The 19,944-nt window shown below is 40.1% G+C and overlaps 3 protein-coding genes across 13 annotated transcripts in view; 2 read left to right on the plus strand and 1 right to left on the minus strand.

Annotated features, from left to right (window-relative positions):
• The window catches only part of LOC129738418 (tRNA dimethylallyltransferase), a 185,211-nt gene that overhangs the window by 153,956 nt on the left and 11,311 nt on the right, over positions 1 to 19,944 (plus strand). Inside the window, exon 7 of the mRNA XM_055729623.1 lies at positions 204 to 539. Within this exon, the coding sequence (XP_055585598.1) occupies positions 204 to 515 (312 nt within the window). The 3' untranslated portion in view covers positions 516 to 539. The remainder of the gene's footprint in view (positions 1 to 203; positions 540 to 19,944) is intronic.
• On the minus strand, positions 2,416 to 13,409 carry LOC129738417 (sodium-dependent neutral amino acid transporter B(0)AT3). 11 transcript variants are annotated; one of them, XM_055729618.1, is made up of 10 exons: positions 13,230 to 13,409; positions 9,834 to 10,341; positions 9,064 to 9,344; positions 8,397 to 9,001; positions 8,085 to 8,332; positions 7,372 to 7,476; positions 6,812 to 7,015; positions 5,906 to 6,063; positions 5,585 to 5,848; positions 2,416 to 5,522 (listed from the first exon to the last, which is right to left on the minus strand). In XM_055729618.1, the coding sequence occupies exons 2-10, from the start codon at positions 9,924 to 9,926 to the stop codon at positions 5,318 to 5,320; spliced, it is 2,163 nt and encodes a 720-aa protein (XP_055585593.1). In that variant the 5' UTR covers positions 9,927 to 10,341; positions 13,230 to 13,409; the 3' UTR covers positions 2,416 to 5,317. The 11 variants fall into 11 exon arrangements, with proteins under 11 accessions (XP_055585593.1, XP_055585592.1, XP_055585591.1 ...); XM_055729617.1 differs by having other exon boundaries at positions 13,179 to 13,409; XM_055729616.1 differs by having other exon boundaries at positions 13,138 to 13,409.
• Positions 17,566 to 18,851, plus strand: LOC129738419 (uncharacterized). Its single transcript, XM_055729624.1, has 2 exons — positions 17,566 to 17,771; positions 17,880 to 18,851. The coding sequence occupies exons 1-2, from the start codon at positions 17,675 to 17,677 to the stop codon at positions 18,698 to 18,700; spliced, it is 918 nt and encodes a 305-aa protein (XP_055585599.1). The 5' UTR covers positions 17,566 to 17,674; the 3' UTR covers positions 18,701 to 18,851.

The following is a 19,944-nucleotide window of genomic DNA, read 5'->3' on the forward strand; positions in this document are numbered from 1 at the left end:
TAGATGCAGCAGTTTGATCAAATCTTGATAAAATTATGCATTATTGATATCAGTTCAAGCATTTCTTTTTATGGGATTGATTTTACCTAAAAGAACATAACTGTAAACTATTTATTAAAAAATTGTACACTACACCCTCTTATGATGATCGATCTCGAACAAAATATTGATACCCACTTATTTTATTCTTCCGTTCTCTTCAGGTTCCACCGATTTATGCCCTGGACACTTCGGACGTTTCCCGGTGGGATGAGCGGGTTCTAGATCCCGCGAGTCGGATACTGGAAGCGGCCATCGCAGGGACCGCCTGCCCTATCGATCCGTTGCCAAAGTTGGAAAATCCTCGTGAAGGTTTGAATGAAGAAACTTCCTTCCACTGCGCCATCTGCAATCGAACATTCGTAGGACAGTACCAGTGGCAGCTGCATTTGAATTCCAACAGGCATAAAAAGTGCCTGGCCAGTAGAAATAAGAAAGCGCGGACCCAATCTTTGCCAGAAGAAGTGAAGAGTTAAGACTAACTAGTTTTCAGATTGAAGGTAATTTTTTTCTTTTTTTTTTCTAAACTCAGGAAAGTTCGATCCGTTTATAATATACCTACCAGTAGTCAGTCAAAATACTAGAAGTGTGCTTAAGTGATGCCGAAAGCCTTCGTCTTATCCTTTTGTCAAACAAGAAGTTTATATATCGTAATTTTTATTTTGTCAGCTTTGAAAATTTAGAAGATTATGATAATTTCGACCATTTTATGATTTTGACATTTTTTTTATATTTTTACAATCTTTGCAATTTTGGCAATTCAATCAAAGATCGCACCATTTTCCAAAAATGGCTCCTGATCCAAACCTCTCCCGTATAGGCGGTTTCTATAGCTGGCGATACTGACTTATCATTGTTGCTTATCCCAAGCGTCATTCTTCTGACCCTTGTACAAAATTGATGGCCTCGATCAGTCACGGAGTAGCAACTTAGCCACGCCAGCGATCATGAAATTCGAAATGCATTGAATGATTTTTTAACCATGAGAAAATGGTGGTATTTTTGAAGACTAATTAAAGCATTTCGATGATTTAAGGTGGATATGAGTAGTCATACCAGCTAAGCTAAGCTAATCTTCGAAATTTTGTCAATTCTGACGATTATGATAATTTCCACAATTTTTAAAATTTTGGAATTTTTGAATATTTTTACAATCTTTGCAATTTTCGAAATTTGGCAATTTGTATTTTGTTCACTAGTTTTTCTATTTTAAGAAAATTGATTTTCACAATTTGAACAATATGACTGTTTTGACAATTTATATTTTTTTTGAACATTTTGAAATTTTTGTCAATTCCGTAAATTTTGACAATTTTCAAATATTTTTCCCAATTTAGACAATTTGACAATTTTTACAATTTAGACATCGTTGACGAATTGAAATTTTTGATAATTTTGACAATCATGAATATATATATTGTTCTGGCAATTTTGACAATTTTATCAGTTTTTCAATTTCAACAATTTCGACATTTTTTTTTCAAATTTCAACAGTTTTGATAATCTTGGTAATATTAATTAGACAACTTTGACGAATTGAAAATTTTGACAGTTTCGTCAATGAAGTCGATTTTGTAAATTTGACCAATTTGGACTTTTTAGTATTTTTTTCTTGAATTTTTTCAATTGTGCTGATTTTGTCAGTTTTACAATTTTTTAAATTTTGTTTAATCTTTTCAATTTAGTCACTTTTGAAAATTTTGTCAATTTAAAACAACCGCAATTTATTTTTATATTCAGAGCTTTTAGCAGTTTTAAAAATTCTATTAATTTCGACGTTTTTACGGTTCATAGTTTTGAGAATCTTGGACATTTTTGACAATTTTTACAAATTTGATTGTTTTAGAAGTTTAGCGATTTTTAAAATTAAAAACTTTTTTTCCTAACCATAAATTTCACAAAAGAAGAATTCAAACACATTTTTTAGTTCTTGTCAATAACACATGTTGCATTTTTTATTAATTTTCCTCTCATATCTTCCTTCTTGTTTATTTTTTTTTTAGATTAGTGCGAATGAGAATTACAATAACAATAACAGTCAAAAAATAGTCGGAAAATCAACACATTTTCAGTGAGTTTATTTTACACGAAAACGAGACTAGTAAGATCTGATTGATTCATTATTGTCTTTTGTCTTTTTTTGGCATTGTAGCTAGTATTCTTTCTCGTGTTTAAAGTTTCACTTTCATCGATGTATAAATCTAAATATACAATAACAAAAACAATCAAAATGGAGGGTGCCGTCAACTTTGACATAAAATGTAATCTGTATGTTCCTTGAACAAAATGACAGTTTGGCGTACACCAAAGAACAAAGAACAATAAAGCGCTCTCCCTTTTGTTTTGGTTTTCCTCAATCTTTGATGGTTTCTTCTATTCTTTTCGATTATCTCTTAACAGTGCATTGTTTTGAAAGTGGTGTCGCTGTCGTCATTAGAGTCTCGTTTTCTTTAAGGTTTTCTCACTCTAAGCTACATGTAGTTAATCACTGTGCTTCTTTGCGGTTGAAGTTGGTATTCATCTTTCGTGCGTGTTCCTTCAATAGTTTTTACATGCTTACGTACGGTTTTCGTGGACAATGAATGGGTTTACCTACAGAAAGTGAAAAAATGTTAGGTCTACTTAGGTTTTATTACAGTTTTTCAGCGAGAAATAATATCTAGGAATTGAAGGGCTGCTTTGAAAATAATAAATTTAGATATTTGCTGACTAAACCACAAGCCTAGCTCCAGTTTGTATTCAATTTACGCCTTACCCGATGACATTGGCTTATAAGACATCAATGTTGCATAAAGCCCAATTAGGGACCCACCATATCGCGCTCGTTTCCATCTACCATACAACCAATTCGATCCAACTATCAATTTAGCAAATATTTTAAAAACTTAACGGGTAGGGCACGCTGCATTGCCTAACAAAGTTTTAATAAACCAGAGCCTCAAGTAGGCGATGTCTAATATCAGATCAACGCAAGGCGCAAACGAGGGAAGAGAAAAATGCACACGCATGCTTCGATTGCACAGAAATGCGGCGGCGACAACTTTTCACCTAATCGTAGCAAGCGACCCATTGGATAAATTGGTAGGCACCTCTACTAAGTATGATGACGACGGGCGACTCTGTACTGCTGCAATGATTATAAGCTTAACCGTGAAAATTACCGTAATCAATCACTTAACATCACATCAACATATCACGCACGGTTAAAGTGTGAGAGAGCGGAGGAGACGACGGACTCGGTTGCGCATAATTATATTGCTCTCTCGCTTCTTTCTAATGATTAAACTTATCACGCTAATACTTGTTGTACACATGATTTGTGAAAGGTGGGTAGGTAGTGTAAATCTTTGTTTTATGTTTTTTTTTTGGTTCTACGCACAGCTTCAACAGAAACAAAAAGACGAAGCATTTGCGAATAATAACATCTTCGTTACATAGTGAGTACGCACGTATGTATGTATGTAGTTCAACCTAAGATTGCCATGGTTACGACACGGAACGAAAGTGAACTTGTTAAAATAACAACCGTTTATGTCGTCGTCGATATATTAAGTAATAGGTCATTTTTACACATTTTAATGCTTACTTATACTTGTAACACCGAATAGTTTCCCTTCCAAGTGTGCTCCATTCTTGTTGACATTAAACTCGATCACGATTCTTTTCGATTTTATTATTGCCTTTCAAACGACTTCCTCCATATTTTCAAACTCTTCGATTTCTTGAACGATTCTATTCTATTGGTTTGTTTGTTTATGTATTGTTGTTGTTTTCGATTTTTTTTTGTAAATACGTCTGACTAGCGACTGTTGGAAAAATTTACAGATTGTTTTTTGACTATTATTTTTAATTCTGACTGTTCCGAATGTTACAAATTTCAACAAAAGCCTACTAAGGTAACTTTTTCTGGTTTTAAATGCAACAACTTGGAGGAAACCGATCTTCTGTCACTTGGGATTTTTTTTTGCGAATGGGAGGGAGAATGCTGTCCAGTCTAAGGGAATGAATGTTAGTTTTACTTTGTTGTTGTATAAGTTTAGAGTAAATATTTTCTTTTTTTACGTTTACCGGTTTTCCAATTGATATTGTAAATTTTTGCTTTAATATTTTTTCACTTTGGCGCTTTACAGTTTCCGTAGATTTTCATCCTGTTTAGCAACTTTGACGGGGTGGAGTAGATTTGCTTATTCATTGTTGTTTATCTTTATTGTTGCTTCTTTTGATATGCGAAGGACCCTCTCATTAGTGTCCCACAACCCGTCCGGATTATTACTTTCGGTTTTTATGCTTAAACTATTGTTTATTATTCTACTTTAAAGGTATATATACTTTTTTACTCCTTCATCCGGTATATGTATAGTTTTTCTTTAGTTTTCACATTTTTAATTTTAAACAGTAGGTATAGTTAATGGTAGTCTTTATTTTCACGATTTAAGTCATCATTAGCACTCGCTTTTAAAGAGTCTACATTCAACGATAAAAGGTTTTTTACGTGGTATTGTTGTCAAACTATTGTCCGTTGCTTACCTTTTTCGGCACATTTTTCCGTTTAGTGTTTTTTAAATTTTTTTTAATTTGAACTGAATAAAAATAAAAACTGTTCAATTTGCAGTAGTTTGTGATGTAAAAGATTTCTTATTATTTAGTCAAATTATTTATGTAGTTTGACTGAAAGGAGTTGTGAAAAAACCGTTTTGAAAGACCACTAATAACAAGACAAGACAAGTTTTGTCGAGTACAGTCTTCAGACATGACCAATCATGGCAAGGTAAGAAGAGCTCGCGGATTATCCATATTTCATATAATGTGATTTTCTGTTCCTGATCTTTTGAAGAAATCAATCTTGTCATAAGAAATCTTCATTCAAAACTTATTGTTCAAGAAGTATACTTTTATGTAAGACTCCATCTTCTCAAGCATGTAACATACTATCCTATTCTAGCGACAGTTCTGATTCTAAATTACTTACAATGAATAAAATACACATTCTTAAAGTTAAGAATCCGGTCGATTAAAAACTGATATTGTCCAACTAAACTCTTCAAAGAGAAAAATTTCCTGGAATGGAAGTGTATAATTTGAATATGTCAATTTCTTACTCTTCACCCTACCAACACGTAACCCCCACGCACTTCTCAAACAATGCTGTATTGTCAACTTCACTTTTTCGTTTAGTACACTAGAATCTCCTCTGTAACGGTAAATAGAACCTGGATGTCCTGTACTGTAATATATACTTATTGTCGTCGTCAGTACTCATGATGCGCATCGCCACATTTTACTCCTCATCGTCTTCATCGAGCGGTTGTTCCCTGGGGCCGTACGTAGGACAGCACAAACCCTCGGAACCGTCCGGCCGTATGCAGAACAGCGAAATCTCAATGTCGGTCGGTTCATGTGGCACAATACCGTGCACATCCCTCAACTCAGCCGACGGGAACCAGGCCGGTTCCGAATCTTCGATTATATTGATGCCGCACAAGCTAAAACAAAAGACCCAGTTCAAACACATTTATTTGTACGAAATGAAGCTTGAACTACTCACCGACAGATGGCTATGCCCGGGATCCACAGAATTGACACCATTACGAGCAGGATGGCAACTACTATGCACCAATGGGGCCACTCGAGGCTGTCAGTGGTGCCGGTTAGCATGTTCCAGCCCGGGTAGCTGCTCCCCTTTGAGGCCAGTTCTACGAAGGACGCCGTCAGAATGGTGATCATCGCAATAGGCGATATGTACTTCCAGCAAAGCATCCAATACAGACCGGGCCTAGAGCCAGTCATCAGCTCGATGTCGTCGGCGAACCTTTTGGGGTACAATGACTTTAAATAAGGTTCCTCAATGAATCATCCCTATACTAACCTTTTAATGCCATAGATGTAGCTAACTGATATGCACTCAAAGAATGCAATTATCAGCAGGGTGTAGCTTCCGGCAAAGCTGTCCATCAGCTGGAAAATGTAGCTTCCGGCTCCATTGGCAAAGCACATCGACAGAATGCTACACGACAAGCAGAGACCCTGAGGAATACAAATTACAAGTTTATTAGTGCAATCAGCCTGATGAATCTTAATCAGGAAGAACTTCTTTCTGAAGGAAACTTCCTTAGGAGGAACCTTCTTCAGTAGGAATATTTCTCTGTAAATATGAGATTACTCTTCCCCAGGAACCTTCTCCAGAAGAAGCTTCCTCAGGAGAAGCTTCCTCAAGAGAAGCTTCCTCAGGAGAAGCTTCCTCAAGAGAAGCTTCCTCAGGATAAGCTTCCTCAAGATAAGCTTCCTCAGAATAAGCTTCCTCAGAAATCTTCCTCAGGAACCTTCTCAGGAGAGTTTTCTCAGGGAAAGCTTCCTTAGAAAACTTTAGGAGAAACTTCCTGAGAAAACTTATTCAGGATAAGCTTGCTTATGAAACTTTATCAGGAGAAGTTTCCTCAGGAAACTTCCTCAGAAAAATTCCTCAGGAGAAGTTTTATCAGGAAACTTCCTCAGAAAACTATCTCAGGAGGAGCTTTCTCATGAAACTCCCTCAGAAGAAGCTTCTTTAGGAAACTTCCTCAGGAGAAGCTTTCTCATGGAAAGCTTCCTCAGTAAACTTCCTCGAAAAACTTCCTGTGAAACATTCCTCTGGAAAGTTTCTTAGGAGAAGCTTCCTCAAAAAACTTACTCAGGAATATTTCTCAGGAGAAGCTTCCATATGAGAAGCTATCTCAGGAACCATCCTCAGCAAAAGCAAAACAAACAACTCACCCCCCGCAAAACAACTACTCACCCCGGTGATCACTTCCTTGGGCAGATTGGGGAACAGCTTCATGTCGACGAGCGAGGTGGTCACGCCCTCCAGTGTTCCGAACTGCGAATCGATACCGAGCGTGAATAGCATCAGGAAGAAAAGCACCGCCCACAGCTGTGACATCGGAAACTGATTGATCGCCTCGGTGAAGATGATAAACGCTAACCCGGTTCCGGAAGCACTCTATCGAGAAAAAGACAATAACGAAGTTAACACGGAGTATCAAACACGGGTTGATGATAGCCAGTTTATCGAAACTACATCGATCATGCAAATTTGAAGTTTATGTTTTTCTACTAAGCAGGGGTAATTGCAGGGTTACAAGTATCCAGTGACCTCGTACTTTCGAGGAAGGATAGCAAAGCTTTTAAACTCAGATCATACTTGTTTTTTTTTTCAACTAGGCATTGAACACATACACATGTCCACAACAATGGAACAACAACGGAACAACGGATAGACACAACACGGCTTGTTCTACGAATTTCTTGGTGTGATTATTGTGTGTTTGGTTTGGTGGACGTGAAGCGAGAGTTTACATTTTCGAGCTCTTTCTGCAGATCGCACACCGGCAAGTTAGCAGTTTTGTTGGCCGCCAGCATTGTGTCCCGTTCCTCCACGCACGAGTCAAATATCGATGTGGCCTATGGACAAGTGAGAAAAGTTATCAGTATCCAGCTGTTCGTTTTGACGGATCTTGAGGATCTCAGGAACCTTCCTCAGGAACCTTCCTCAGGAACCTTCCTCAGGAACCTTCCTCAGGAACCTTCCTCAGGAACCTTCCTCAGGAACCTTCCTCAGGAACCTTCCTCAGGAACCTTCCTCAGGAACCTTCCTCAGGAACCTTCCTCAGGAACCTTCCTCAGGAACCTTCCTCAGGAACCTTCCTCAGGAACCTTCCTCAGGAACCTTCCTCAGGAACCTTCCTCAGGAACCTTCCTCAGGAACCTTCCTCAGGAACCTTCCTCAGGAACCTTCCTCAGGAACCTTCCTCAGGAACCTTCCTCAGGAACCTTCCTCAGGAACCTTCCTCAGGAACCTTCCTCAGGAACCTTCCTCAGGAACCTTCCTCAGGAACCTTCCTCAGGAACCTTCCTCAGGAACCTTCCTCAGGAACCTTCCTCAGGAACCTTCCTCAGGAACCTTCCTCAGGAACCTTCCTCAGGAACCTTCCTCAGGAACCTTCAGGAACATTCCTTCCATCTTCAGGAAGGTTCCTGAGGCTATCAAAAGTTTTAGTTGTGGAGGTTACCTTAAAGCCGATCACCGAGAACACAACCATCCCGGCAAACATGGAGGTGCTACAGTTGGTGATGGACACAACCAGCGCGTCCCGGTAGCAGTTGTTGTTGGCCGGGTTGTAGGAGCTGAACGCAATCAGGCCTCCGAAGGCCAGCCCCAGCGAGAAGAAGATTTGCGTTCCGGCCTCGAGCCACACCACCGGCTCAAGAATCATTTCCCAGCGCGGTGTGAACAGATGCGCCACTCCATCGGATGCTCCTGGAAATCATAATATAACTTAGAGTTACGTGATCTAAACTCGAAGCTAAAACTAGAAACTCACCTTTCAGAGTGATTCCGCGGAAGAAAAAGATGATCAACACGACGTAAGGGAAGATGGCAGTAACGTAGACGATTTTGCTCGACTCGGTTATTCCCTGGACCATACAGATGTACACCAGGAACCAGGCCGTGATCAGCGCGATCGCTACGGTGTAGTTGATGTCTTCTGGCTCGTTGACACTTGGCGAGGCCTGCAACGTTTGCCGATACCAGTAGTATTTGGTCGGCGATGAAACCACGCACTCCGGCTCGATGTCATAGGTGAAGTTGCTGTACAACCGCTTGGGACATTCGGCCCAAGGAAGTGGCGATTCGAAGCTGTGCAGCAGATAGATCAGGCACCACGCTATGATGGTGTTGTAGTATAGGGCTACGATGTAGCTGACGAAGGCCGAAGATATCCCGATTCCTCCCAGGTAGGCTGAGACCTCGTGCCAAACACCGATCGCTCCCTTCCGAAGTCGTTGACCGATCGCCAGCTCAAGGTAGAAGATCGGCAAACCTTGTATCAGCAACATTACAAAGTACGGCACCAGAAAGGCTCCTCCGCCATTTTTCTGTGCTAGATACGGGAATCTCCAGACGTTTCCCAACCCCACGGCGTAGCTGTGAAAAAAGATATCAATCTTGTTTTTGTTCAAATAAAAAAAATATCAACTAGTTCTCACCCGATCGTGGCCAGCAGGAAGGTCCACTTGCTGTCCCAGCTTTCGCGCTCGTCTTCCGGCCTTTCCGGGACAACGGATTCCTCGACCACTGCATCGATGACGGATGTCTGCGTCGGTAGCCGTCCCGGAGGAACTTTTGCTGTGGGCGGGGCCGAACTCGGTCCCAAATCCAAAATTCTCCCCATCGGAGGATCGTCATCGCTGATGAACGCCTGATTGGTGGCTCCATAGACCACATTCCGGTTGCCATTCTCAGCCCGCACCAGTCGACTTCGCAGTTCCTAAAAGTTAGAAAAAAAAACAATCGAACCGAGAAATGAAACACTTAAACCATTCTTTATTTTCCACTGATCAATTTATTTCGTTCTCGTAACAGGAAAAGAACTAAAATAGCCTGGCCTCGGTTTTACGATTTCGAAACGTTCCAGCGGAAGCCTAGCGAAACGGCCCACAGTCTGGGTGGTAGTTTTTGCCAAAGGTGGCCACACCCGGGGGTCCACTTTTGGCCCCGGCTTCCGTCCGTAGCCGGCAGCCGCAGAGATGTGGCAAATTTTCTCCTGAGTCTGTCTCTTCATCGCTAGAATCTCGGACCATCTGTTTTGGAAGTGATTCCTAGCCCTGGCGGATGCGGCCACATGTGCCTTATGCCAATCATCTTCCAGGACGAAAGTTAACAGTGGCATTCTGACGGTTCTACTTAACTCAGCAAATGTTCAGTCAAAATTACAAACCAAGGCCTATTATTTGATTTGAAATTGAAAAAAACTCACCCTCAATTCCAACTCATCCAAACTTCGGACGGTGGCCTGCTGGATCAGATCCCGGGAGCTCTGTCTACGAAACAAATGGGCCGTGTTAGCCATTCAGGCGGCGGTGCACGGCCGGTTCGGGAAATTCCGAAACCCAAGCTAAACTAGAAGAAAACTGTGCGCTCCTGTGTTGTTTGACTACAGTGCACTTCAAACTGATTGATGCACAAACAAAAAATGTAGTTTCGTTCACTCGTACCGCAGGTATTCAACTAATCAATCAGTCAGAAGGACCATGCACGTGCTGGTGTGTTGCTGTTGTCGTTTACTGTTGTGTTTAGTTGCTGTAATTGGTGTCGGGAGTTGCTGTCGGGTTGCTTTCACTAGGCACTAACTATGAGAAAACGCTTTTTAATGGTGCGGCATTCTGTGCGTTTGGGGATGATGTTTACAGGTGCAGTGCTTTATATGTGCTTAAACATTGTTTTTTTTTGTGCAAACAGATGGGTGCTGGATTTTTTATACGGTTCTGTTGAAGGGAAAGTTAGAACAAGAATTAGCTGTTCCGTAAATTTTAAAACAAATAATCACTTTTAAAAACACTAATTAGAGACCCATAAAAAAGAAATCCAACCATGTCCTATTTAACATTGATGATATTTATTTCACTAATGATTTCACAAAAATAGATTATTTAATTTCTTTTCAGTGGCTCCAGCGATAGAAGATCAATTGAATGGTGGCTCCAGAGATATATAGAGAAACAAGAAATTGTCGAAAGCCTTCTCGAGGAGTCCACAGAAGTTGGTTGGTGGGTTCAGATCTTTGGTCCTTCAAACTGGATCATTGTACAACCCAAAGTTAAAAGCTATACAAACGCAGTTAACAGTGATAATTAAAAAGTTGGAAGAACAATCGATATGAACAGTAAGCAAAAGAACAGTTAAGGTGAAACATAGGCAAACAGTAGGTAAGACTAGAAGAAAATTAGAGTTTAGAATCGAAGTGAACAAAAATTTCAATGAATTAACTTCTTATAAAAATCCTGCCATGCCAAAACTGACAGAAATCGCGGAGCCAGTCGCAGTTGCTGATTCATCACAAATTCCGTTCCAGGTACAGGTGAGTTTACTTTTTTTTAATATTGTAAGGTTTATGCAACATTTTCTTGCTCTCAAATTCTTAAAAAAGCTCATGGTCAAGTTGAAGCATCTAAAAAACTGAGATTTTGTTGAGATTCGAACCGCTAGAAAGGTACTGATTGTAATGGTTGTTGCTAGGAGATGTTTTTTTTTCGGCTCCGATAAATGAGACAGAGAGGTGGAAACGCACTGATTGAAAAAGATAGAGCTAGGTTGTTTAGAGATAGACGGAGTGGCTTGAAAAGCACTGATTAGCAAGGCTATCGTTAATTTTTTTTTTATAGACTGTTCTAGTCCCGGTATATAAGACAGAGTGTCTCAAAATTAGTGAGATTCAGATAATTATGCATAGCTACAGCTTTGACGAGTTCCGATCTTGAAATTCACTAATTCCTAATACCGTAGGCCTTCAAACAAAAAATCTTGTTTTTAAGCTAAAGATTTTATTGATCCATCCAAAAATTGTTAGGGCGAAGGTCAGTAATTCAACCAGCCAGAGGTAGGTTCTTGGACTACTGTTCATTCAAAAGTCAATCGAGTACATAGGCCAAAGGGTCAATACAAACTTTGGTCGTTAAGCAAAAAGTAGGTAATGGGATCAAAATTTGAGAATCAGATCAAAAGTTATTGTTAAACCAAAGATCCATCGGGCAAAGATCAGTCGTAATGGGAAATATCTGGCTTCGATCCGTCTTGATTCAAAATGTCGATCGTGAAGTAGGTCAGGTCGTTAATCAAGGTAGCCGGTTAGTCTTTAGGTCCGAGACGTCAAAGATCAGTCGTTAGAAGGTTGACATCACTGACATGAATATGTTTCATTGAGACTACACCTGGTTATAAACATCGTTTAGTAAATGCAGAATCTTTCAAAAGCTGGATGCTACTAACAATCGCTAGCCCAATTGACCTCTGATAAACAAAATTCCTGATAAAAAATTCTGAGTGAATCCTAGGAACCACACCTGAAATTTTACAGACAATACATATAACTTCCCAAAACTTTTGGTCTGAATAAGCCAGCTTAATTTCTGCCTAAAATTTCTGGATCGGTAATATTCACTAATATTTTTTCTTGTAATTCTGAACATTTGATTGCCCTTGTTTAAATTTAAATTAGTACAGTTTCTACAACTTCTGAATTTTTTTTTCTCGATTCCCTTAAGAACTTTAACAAACATTTTCCACGCGCTGGCGTTTCAGTTTTCCAAACGCATGGCTTGCTACACTACAATAAGTGTCATCTGGTGGTGTAGAACAACCCAACCGACAACATCGCGAAGGGATTACCTACTGGGATTGGATTTTTATTGTTACTTTATCACCATGGCCTGCTTTTCGCTGATCCCTGGCTGGATGCTTTGGGAGGGCATTCACATTCCACCCATGAAAGAAGAAAAAAGAGGGATAATAGAAATAACACACACGCATTCACATTCACACAATTCGATACACTCACGGGTCCAATAGATATGTTTAGCGAAGAAAACGTGTGTTGGGATTAGTTAGGATTTCCTATTGTTTGTGCGCCCATTAATCGGACCAGCACAAGTGCAAAAATCAATAACAGAAATGCTACCCTGGGATATATCTCAAAAGTGGGCATGAAAAATTGCTTTGGCAAACAATAATAACTAGGTGCTGTAATGGACACAGAACAAAAAGAGGTGCTGTTTTGTACCACAGGTGATTGGGTGCTTTAAAAATAGAACCACAACAATATTAAGAGGCTTATTTCCACCACCCATGGGGGTTATTGCTCACAGTTCCTTCCTTCTGTCCGTTCGTTCGCCGTCTACCAGTTGATCTCGTGCGAGCTTTTGTGAAAATTGGCTTTATTCTCAAACTTTCTTTCCATCAATAGCGGACGCTTTTTGGGGGTAATTTACCCAACTAATTTGTAGCATCCGCGAAAACCACATAAAAGCACTCGAAAGGAAAACCCAAACGAACCCAGTAGGCGAGCCAGCGCGCTTCACAAATCAGCCCCCGAAATTATATAACACGCACAACACCAGGAGGCTACTTGCTGGGGCGAGAAGAACAAACGCACTTCGGAGGTGTTTTTCCCGGAACCATTGAGATTTCTTGGGACAGAAAATTTTCACTTCACTTTCTATCCACTGTTTCAGCGTAAAAGAATTCCATTTAAATGGCTGTTTGATTGTCCTCAATGAAAGACTAACCGAATCGGTCTGTAACAAGTTTGATTCCGTAATCCACCCACAGTTTTTCCTGTAGCTGATGATTCTTTTGATACTCTTCGGGGCAATGTTACCATGTACTTGGTAGCAGGACGAAATTTGATGGGTCGACTCTGGACAACCAACTGACTAAAGTGGCGAAAGAGAGAACGAGAAGCCACCCACAAGAGATAAACCGCGTGCCGTCGTCGTTGAAAACGTTAAAGTTTTCCGCTCTACGGACCGAATCCGAACATGGAAAGAATCAGAACCGAACTGCTGAATGAATGAACCAGCCAGCCATCGGTTGCGCCTGGAGTATAGGCAAGCACTCGCTTGAGGCAAGCAAACAGGTTACTCGCTCGCTCTCTCTTCCTCTCTTGATGCTGTTCGCTTGTTTTAGAGTATACATTTCGGCGTTATAAACAGAGCGAGCTGTCAGTTGGCGAGATTGGAATGACAGACAGGGCTGGCAGAATCTAAATCGTGAGAATCAATCGAATAACATTTTGATTTGACCTAAATATATAACTTAACATTGTTAGATCAGAGGGCTAAGCAAGCCTTGGTCGAGTGCGGTCGTTTTTTTTTCCACTCGTGATTTTTTTTGCGTTTAAGTTTCCGGGGAAATAAAAATTATAAAACTCGTTTATTGTTGAAATGAACCCCAGTGTTTTCGAAGTTCACAGGAGTTTTTTTTTGTTTTGTTGGAGAAATACTTGTAGGAAACAGTTTCTTTTTTCAAATTCATTGGCAACGTGATGTTTATGGGCTCATGTTGGGTTTGCAGAAATTTGGTTTTCATTCGTGTTTTCGCTTTTGTTCTGTTTTTTTTTTCCTTTTGTTTTTTGTGTTTATCTTTGATAATAATTTTTCTGAAGTGATGAGTTATGTAAAAAGATAACTGGGGTGACCGTTTTGAAGAAAAATTTGAAGTGGTTTCCCGAAATAGCTAATTTGAAAGGCATTTGAAATCGAGAAGCCGATGGAAACGGTTGTTTCCCTGAGCTTGTGTATCGATTGAAATATATGATAATCATTATCTAACTATTCGAGAAGTGTTTGGGAAAATCTTGTGGCGTTGATCATGAAATTTATACTCAGAAATATGAATCAGTTTAGGGAATCCTGAAAACATTCTTAGGTCGGATCGTTAATTTACAATCCATTTTGTGCCATTGTCGTGATGGTGTTATTGTGCTTGCTAACCGGGTTGCTTTGCTGGGATGCAGTTTGCACTTAATACCTTCAGCGCACCCAAAGCTAAGTTTTTTTTTTAAATTACTTTTACCACATATGAAAATTTCAAGCGTCATATTAATATGGTATAAATAGCTTAACTCTATTAATGAGATAAGAGGGGCAGGACAGGATAAGAGGGACAGGACCCTAGGGTATCAAACGAGCGGAAACTGATATACAATGATTGTGGGTTCAAGCCAGTCAGAGTATTTCGGCAAATTAGGAATCTTGAGTAGGTTACTTAGGTACCTTTTCAGGAATCTTCATTTGTTTCGAACAGTTTGAAGGGAGTAAGATGAGTCAAACCTGGCCCAAACCATTAGTAACGGACCCCTTGGTAGTGCTGCAATTATTGTTGATGAGTTAAGCATGATCAATATTCGTATGTGCGATCGAGACTTCCCGTACCAACCTGGGTCGAAAGACCTATCAGCCACTGGTGGGTCAAACATACATATGTACATACATACGTAACTTAACATTGTTAGGTCAATGAATAATCTTAAACTTCCAGTAACATAAAAAAAAAAGATTATAGATTTTTTAAATTAAATTTAAGATTTCAATCAACACAGAAATCGAAATGTTTTGTCATTTTGTCATGACATTGTTTGATCTATTAGGTAAGAAGTGTAAAATACTAGTAAGTCGAGATTAAAGTAGTTAGCAAAGTTAAAAGGTGTTGGAACATAGTAAGCTGCAAATCCTGTGGTGTGAAACATATAGTGTTTTCGTTTATTGGCAGTGGCACCCTAGCTACCCACGAGTTTTGCCCTAACTGCTGTTTTTGTGTTCGTTTATTAATTCAGAAGTCCACTAGTTTTGCCCGAGATTTGAACCTCAAGCAGGCGGTTGCACCCCGTAAAATTTGTCAGTGTTGGGGGTAAACATAAGGGTGAGTATAGCAACCATATATTTGCATCGTCCCGGGTAACGATTCTGTTTGTTTATTCAGAAAAAGTTTTGCTCCGAGCTAGTGGAGAAAAACGAAAACGGCAATAGTAACCAGTGCAGTGCAGTGTTGTGTAACCAGTAATAAGTTTCGTAAGAAAAAATAAAACTATCGTTCTTCAGCTAAAAGCAGTCAAAAGTTCGTCTCGGTGGTCAAGTGGTCAGTGTGGTAAGACGGTAATCGCTGGTCCTCTGATGGCATGGGTTCGATTCCCATCTCGGTACTGGGTGTTAAGTTGTCCGCGTCCTTTATTCAGTCTGTAAAGCCTAAATCGACAACCATATGCGAGGTACATATCTCGAAGGCGGGAAGTGATCTTGCGTTGGCAATAGAACGGATGCAATAGAATTAAACAATCATTGATGTCATTTGTGTAGCGTACCACATTTATTAAGGGGGAGGATCGAGGCCCGGGCTGGACTGGTGCCCAACCTGTCTTAGGAATAGGAAGATAGATAGAAGCTCTAAATAGAAAAGAGGTATTACGCTAGCCCTAAATGAACAAAAAAAGGTATACCATTAATCCCAAATGGGAATAAGAGATATTCGATTAGCATGGTATGTATCGAAGGCAAATTCGACGGAGGGATCCCAGCTAACATGAAATCGTAATAGAAATGAAATCCAAATCGAATACTAAGACATTTTCAATAACCATCGTACACACGTTGGTATTGAGTGATTTTCCATCATTCATTTACGACAAGCTTTGCCCAAAAAAGTTGAATCGGATAGCAGTTTTGTCAATTCGTAAATATGTCTCCAAAAAGTTGAGAATATGTTAATTTAACAATTACTATTTGAATGAACTGATTTACGATAAATAGGCGGTCCTTCAATTGACACTCTTTCCGGTCTCCTCTTTTGACCGGTTCGTAAAAAAAGAATCTCACCCATAGAGCTACAGCGTGAATCATATCAGTTGATGAGTTGGTATCGTGGTAAGATATCGGACAGCCAACTCGGAGGACTGGAGTTCAAATCTCGGTCGGGGAAATTTTTTTTCGTTTATTTTGCTCTTTGTGGGAAAATCGAATCGTTGGGATCATGTCATTGTAGATATATTGCCTCCAATTTTGTAGCTATATGCTATTTTGGTAAGTTTAATACAATCTTTTCATCTGGTATATTTGTTTGAATAATTCGGTTGTTACTGTGTTATACCTTCATAAATGTTTGCTGGGATTACTGGATATAATGCACTCGATCGAAGTCCTGTCGCTTGGTGGCAGTTATTTGTCACCGCTTTTCCAGGGAAATAAAATTGAGGTGAGAATGCATATTAACAGTTTAAGGCCAAGGGTCAACCGACAAAATGAACGAAAATTGAATGTGTTGAGAATTAACAACGAATCCAAGGACTGGAAGTAAGAGATACGAGTTGGCAAATGCTTTATACCAAAAACGCAAGAATGGTGGCCCGTATTTTTCGTTTAGTTTGATAAAGATTTCAAGTTGTACAGTTTTCAAACAGCCTTGATGCTATATTCGAAGTGAGAATAGCCGACTGGTTTGGTGAATTGTCAAGCCGAGATTTTGTCAACGTTATGCAATTGACAACGACAAAGACGGACTAGTTACTCAATTGTAAGGATGACGGCTCTGCATTCCCATTGAAACTTGGTAGACCAGTTGATCAACTTAGCCAAAGATGAGAATATTCTATGACCAAGCGATGGAAAACTCTAGATCGAGCAAGCTCAATACGTGGAGGGCGGAGAGTATCTGTGCAGTTCCTAAATATGAGAAACTGCCACCCAGTGTCAGTTCGGGTGGATCCAATAACAAACCGACATAGATGATGTACCTGATCTCGAAAGATGAAACTATGTAGAAGTATGTCAAGATCTTCTGAGGTTGCCAAGAGGACTCCACTTGAGAAGATTTTCTATAAGCAGACATCATAAGCATCACAAAAGCACGGTCGAAGGCGGCTCGTAATTTGACAACTGCTCACCACCATTCAAAATCAAAAATACATCAAAAACATCAACTTCAAGTAAATGATTTTTATGAATATCGAAACATGAACATGGATTTAATTTCTTAAATCGTTTTGAATTGTCACGCCAGAACGGAAAAGAAATTCAATCCCCCCAGTAGTAGTAGTAGACCATGGTGAGAAACCGTCGCCGATTGATCGATAGCTCACGTGTTGCATCCGATCGGAGTAACTCGATACGCAAGGAGCATCGGATCAACACTAACTACCAGTCCACGTTGGACGACTGGCTTAATTGAACCTTAATGAAGAAACAAAACGTATCGATAAAGTGGATTAGATCTTTACAAGTTCTTGTTGTGGGAAGTTGTTTCTGAGTCTTGATAACAATTTCGAAAAAAAGCATGTCGTCCAAGCAAATTCGACACATTTTGCAACTGTCGCCCATCGAACGAAAGCAGTTTTTGGATTCATTTGACTATGTTATGTTCGATTGTGATGGTAAGGTCTAAGATCATCCAAGCAGTCCTCGGATTGTTGCGGTTGATTCACAGAATCCTTGGATAGATTTGAAGACACCTTTTTAGAATTAAATTTGACTTATTGCAGGAGTCTTGTGGACCGTATTCGAATCGATTCGGGGAGTGCAGCACGCGCTTGATGCTCTCCGCTGCGCCGGAAAAACACTACGCTACATTACCAACAACAGCGTGCGACCCTTCGCTAGTTACGCCACCCAGTTCCGGTCCCTAGGCATAGACCTGCGACCAGAGGATATCGTTCATCCGGCGCTCTCGATCGTTCGATATCTCAAGCGGTCCCACTTCCAGGGTTTGATCTACTGTTTGGCCACGGAAAACTTCAAGAACGTGCTTCTCCAAGCCGGATTTGATTTGATCGATGGTCCAACCGAACCAATGGAGGAGTCCTTCCGGAAGATTATTGCTACGGTTAATGATAAGGCACCGGTTGGAGCGGTGATTATTGACGTGGATTTCAACATGAACTATCCGAAGTTGATGCGAGCGGAGTTCTATCTGAAAAGGGACCCCAACTGCCTGCTGTTGGCCGGGGCCACCGATCGAGCGTTGCACGTCCGTCCCGGCATGAACGTTATTGGACCGGGGGATTTTCTGGACATTCTGGAAAGCGCAACAGGCCGCAGTGCCATTATTTTGGGTAAACCGGGTCCGCAGCTGGCAGAGCAGGTGATCTCCATCTACGGGATTGAGGATCCGAGGAGAGTTTTGTTCGTGGGGGACATGTTGCGGCAGGATATCGCCTTCGGAGCCCGTTGTGGATTTCAACGAATGTTGGTGTTATCTGGTGGTGCCACCGTTGAGCAAATGCTGGCCGAGGGCGATCAAGAGTGTGTACCGGACTACTACGCCGATAGTGTGGCGGATTTTGCCAAGTTGATCGAGGGATGATTTTTGACGTTGATAGTGGCTTGGAAGTGTGACACTTCTCTCACTTCTATACCACATTTGTCAAGTGTTTTTGCACATAGCAGAAGATCAAGATTACTTGTTTTTCAAATACTTATTCAAACACAATAAAGGTACCCATACATTAATCCAAGTATTGTCATTTTATTTGTTTGTATTTTTTTTAACTCACGATTTGTCCATTTGCTTCTTGACAATCACTGGTATCACTAAAAATCGCTAGAGCAACATTTATCTCTGAACCTTTAACAATCGCTAGATCAACATGTAGCTCTATAAAGATAGGGAAATCCTATGTTAAATGATACTTCACCACCTCAAACTATGTTTTATTAAATACATACAACTTTCAATACTAATTTTCTAAATAAATGGGCTCACGCTTACAAGCTGATAGTTCGTTTTCAGAATGTAACAACTTTTTTGAACATACCTATGTATGTAATATTAGGAATAGTAAATCACGTAATGATCCAAAACAAAGAGCTTCAAAACCGAAGAATCGACCTACATGATTAAAGTATAAAGTGTCAAAAAATATCTGCACAAGCAATGAAAACTCACCTGTAGACAATTCTAATTAGCACAGCAAAAGGTTTATAATATACGGGTGTGGCCATAGAAACGCCTGAAAATATGACGCACATAACGCATCGCGGCGAATCCACTGTTAATGAGACATCAAAAAGTTCCACCGCGACTGGAACACAGTTCTATTTATCATTCTGAAAAATGTTAGGTCATTTTTAATTTGTTACTTGATTAATCGAAATCACGGTAGCCGAATCAGTTGTGTATCAGCGAAGGTCAGTGATTTACCTTGTTTCTGCTGTTGGAATAAATGCTTCGAAGTCCGAACCCCCCCTCAGTACTAGACCAAACAGAATCAATCTGTAAACTGAAAAATTAATATGATCTGAATCAGCTGGTGTCTCACTTCAACTACAGTTGGAACGATGGAATTTCTGTCTCGAGTGATTGCTTATAAGCTTGGAGAGGATAACAATTTGTCTACGGTTGAACTCCAAACTGTAAAACCAAGGTTGCAGAAGAACATTCGCTGTAGCAGAAAAGACCTTTTGATCCCGAATCCATATCACCTGCTAATACAGTAATGCTGTTTTTCGTATGGGATATTTAAAATCAAATGATGTCTAAACGTATTCCTCTGGTGATGTTTTCTTTGAGTTGTTATGAACTCCTTCCCTGCAAAGGTTGTTCCACAT

Source organism: Uranotaenia lowii, chromosome 1 (assembly GCF_029784155.1).
Source record: "Uranotaenia lowii strain MFRU-FL chromosome 1, ASM2978415v1, whole genome shotgun sequence".
Lineage (NCBI taxonomy): Eukaryota > Metazoa > Arthropoda > Insecta > Diptera > Culicidae > Uranotaenia > Uranotaenia lowii.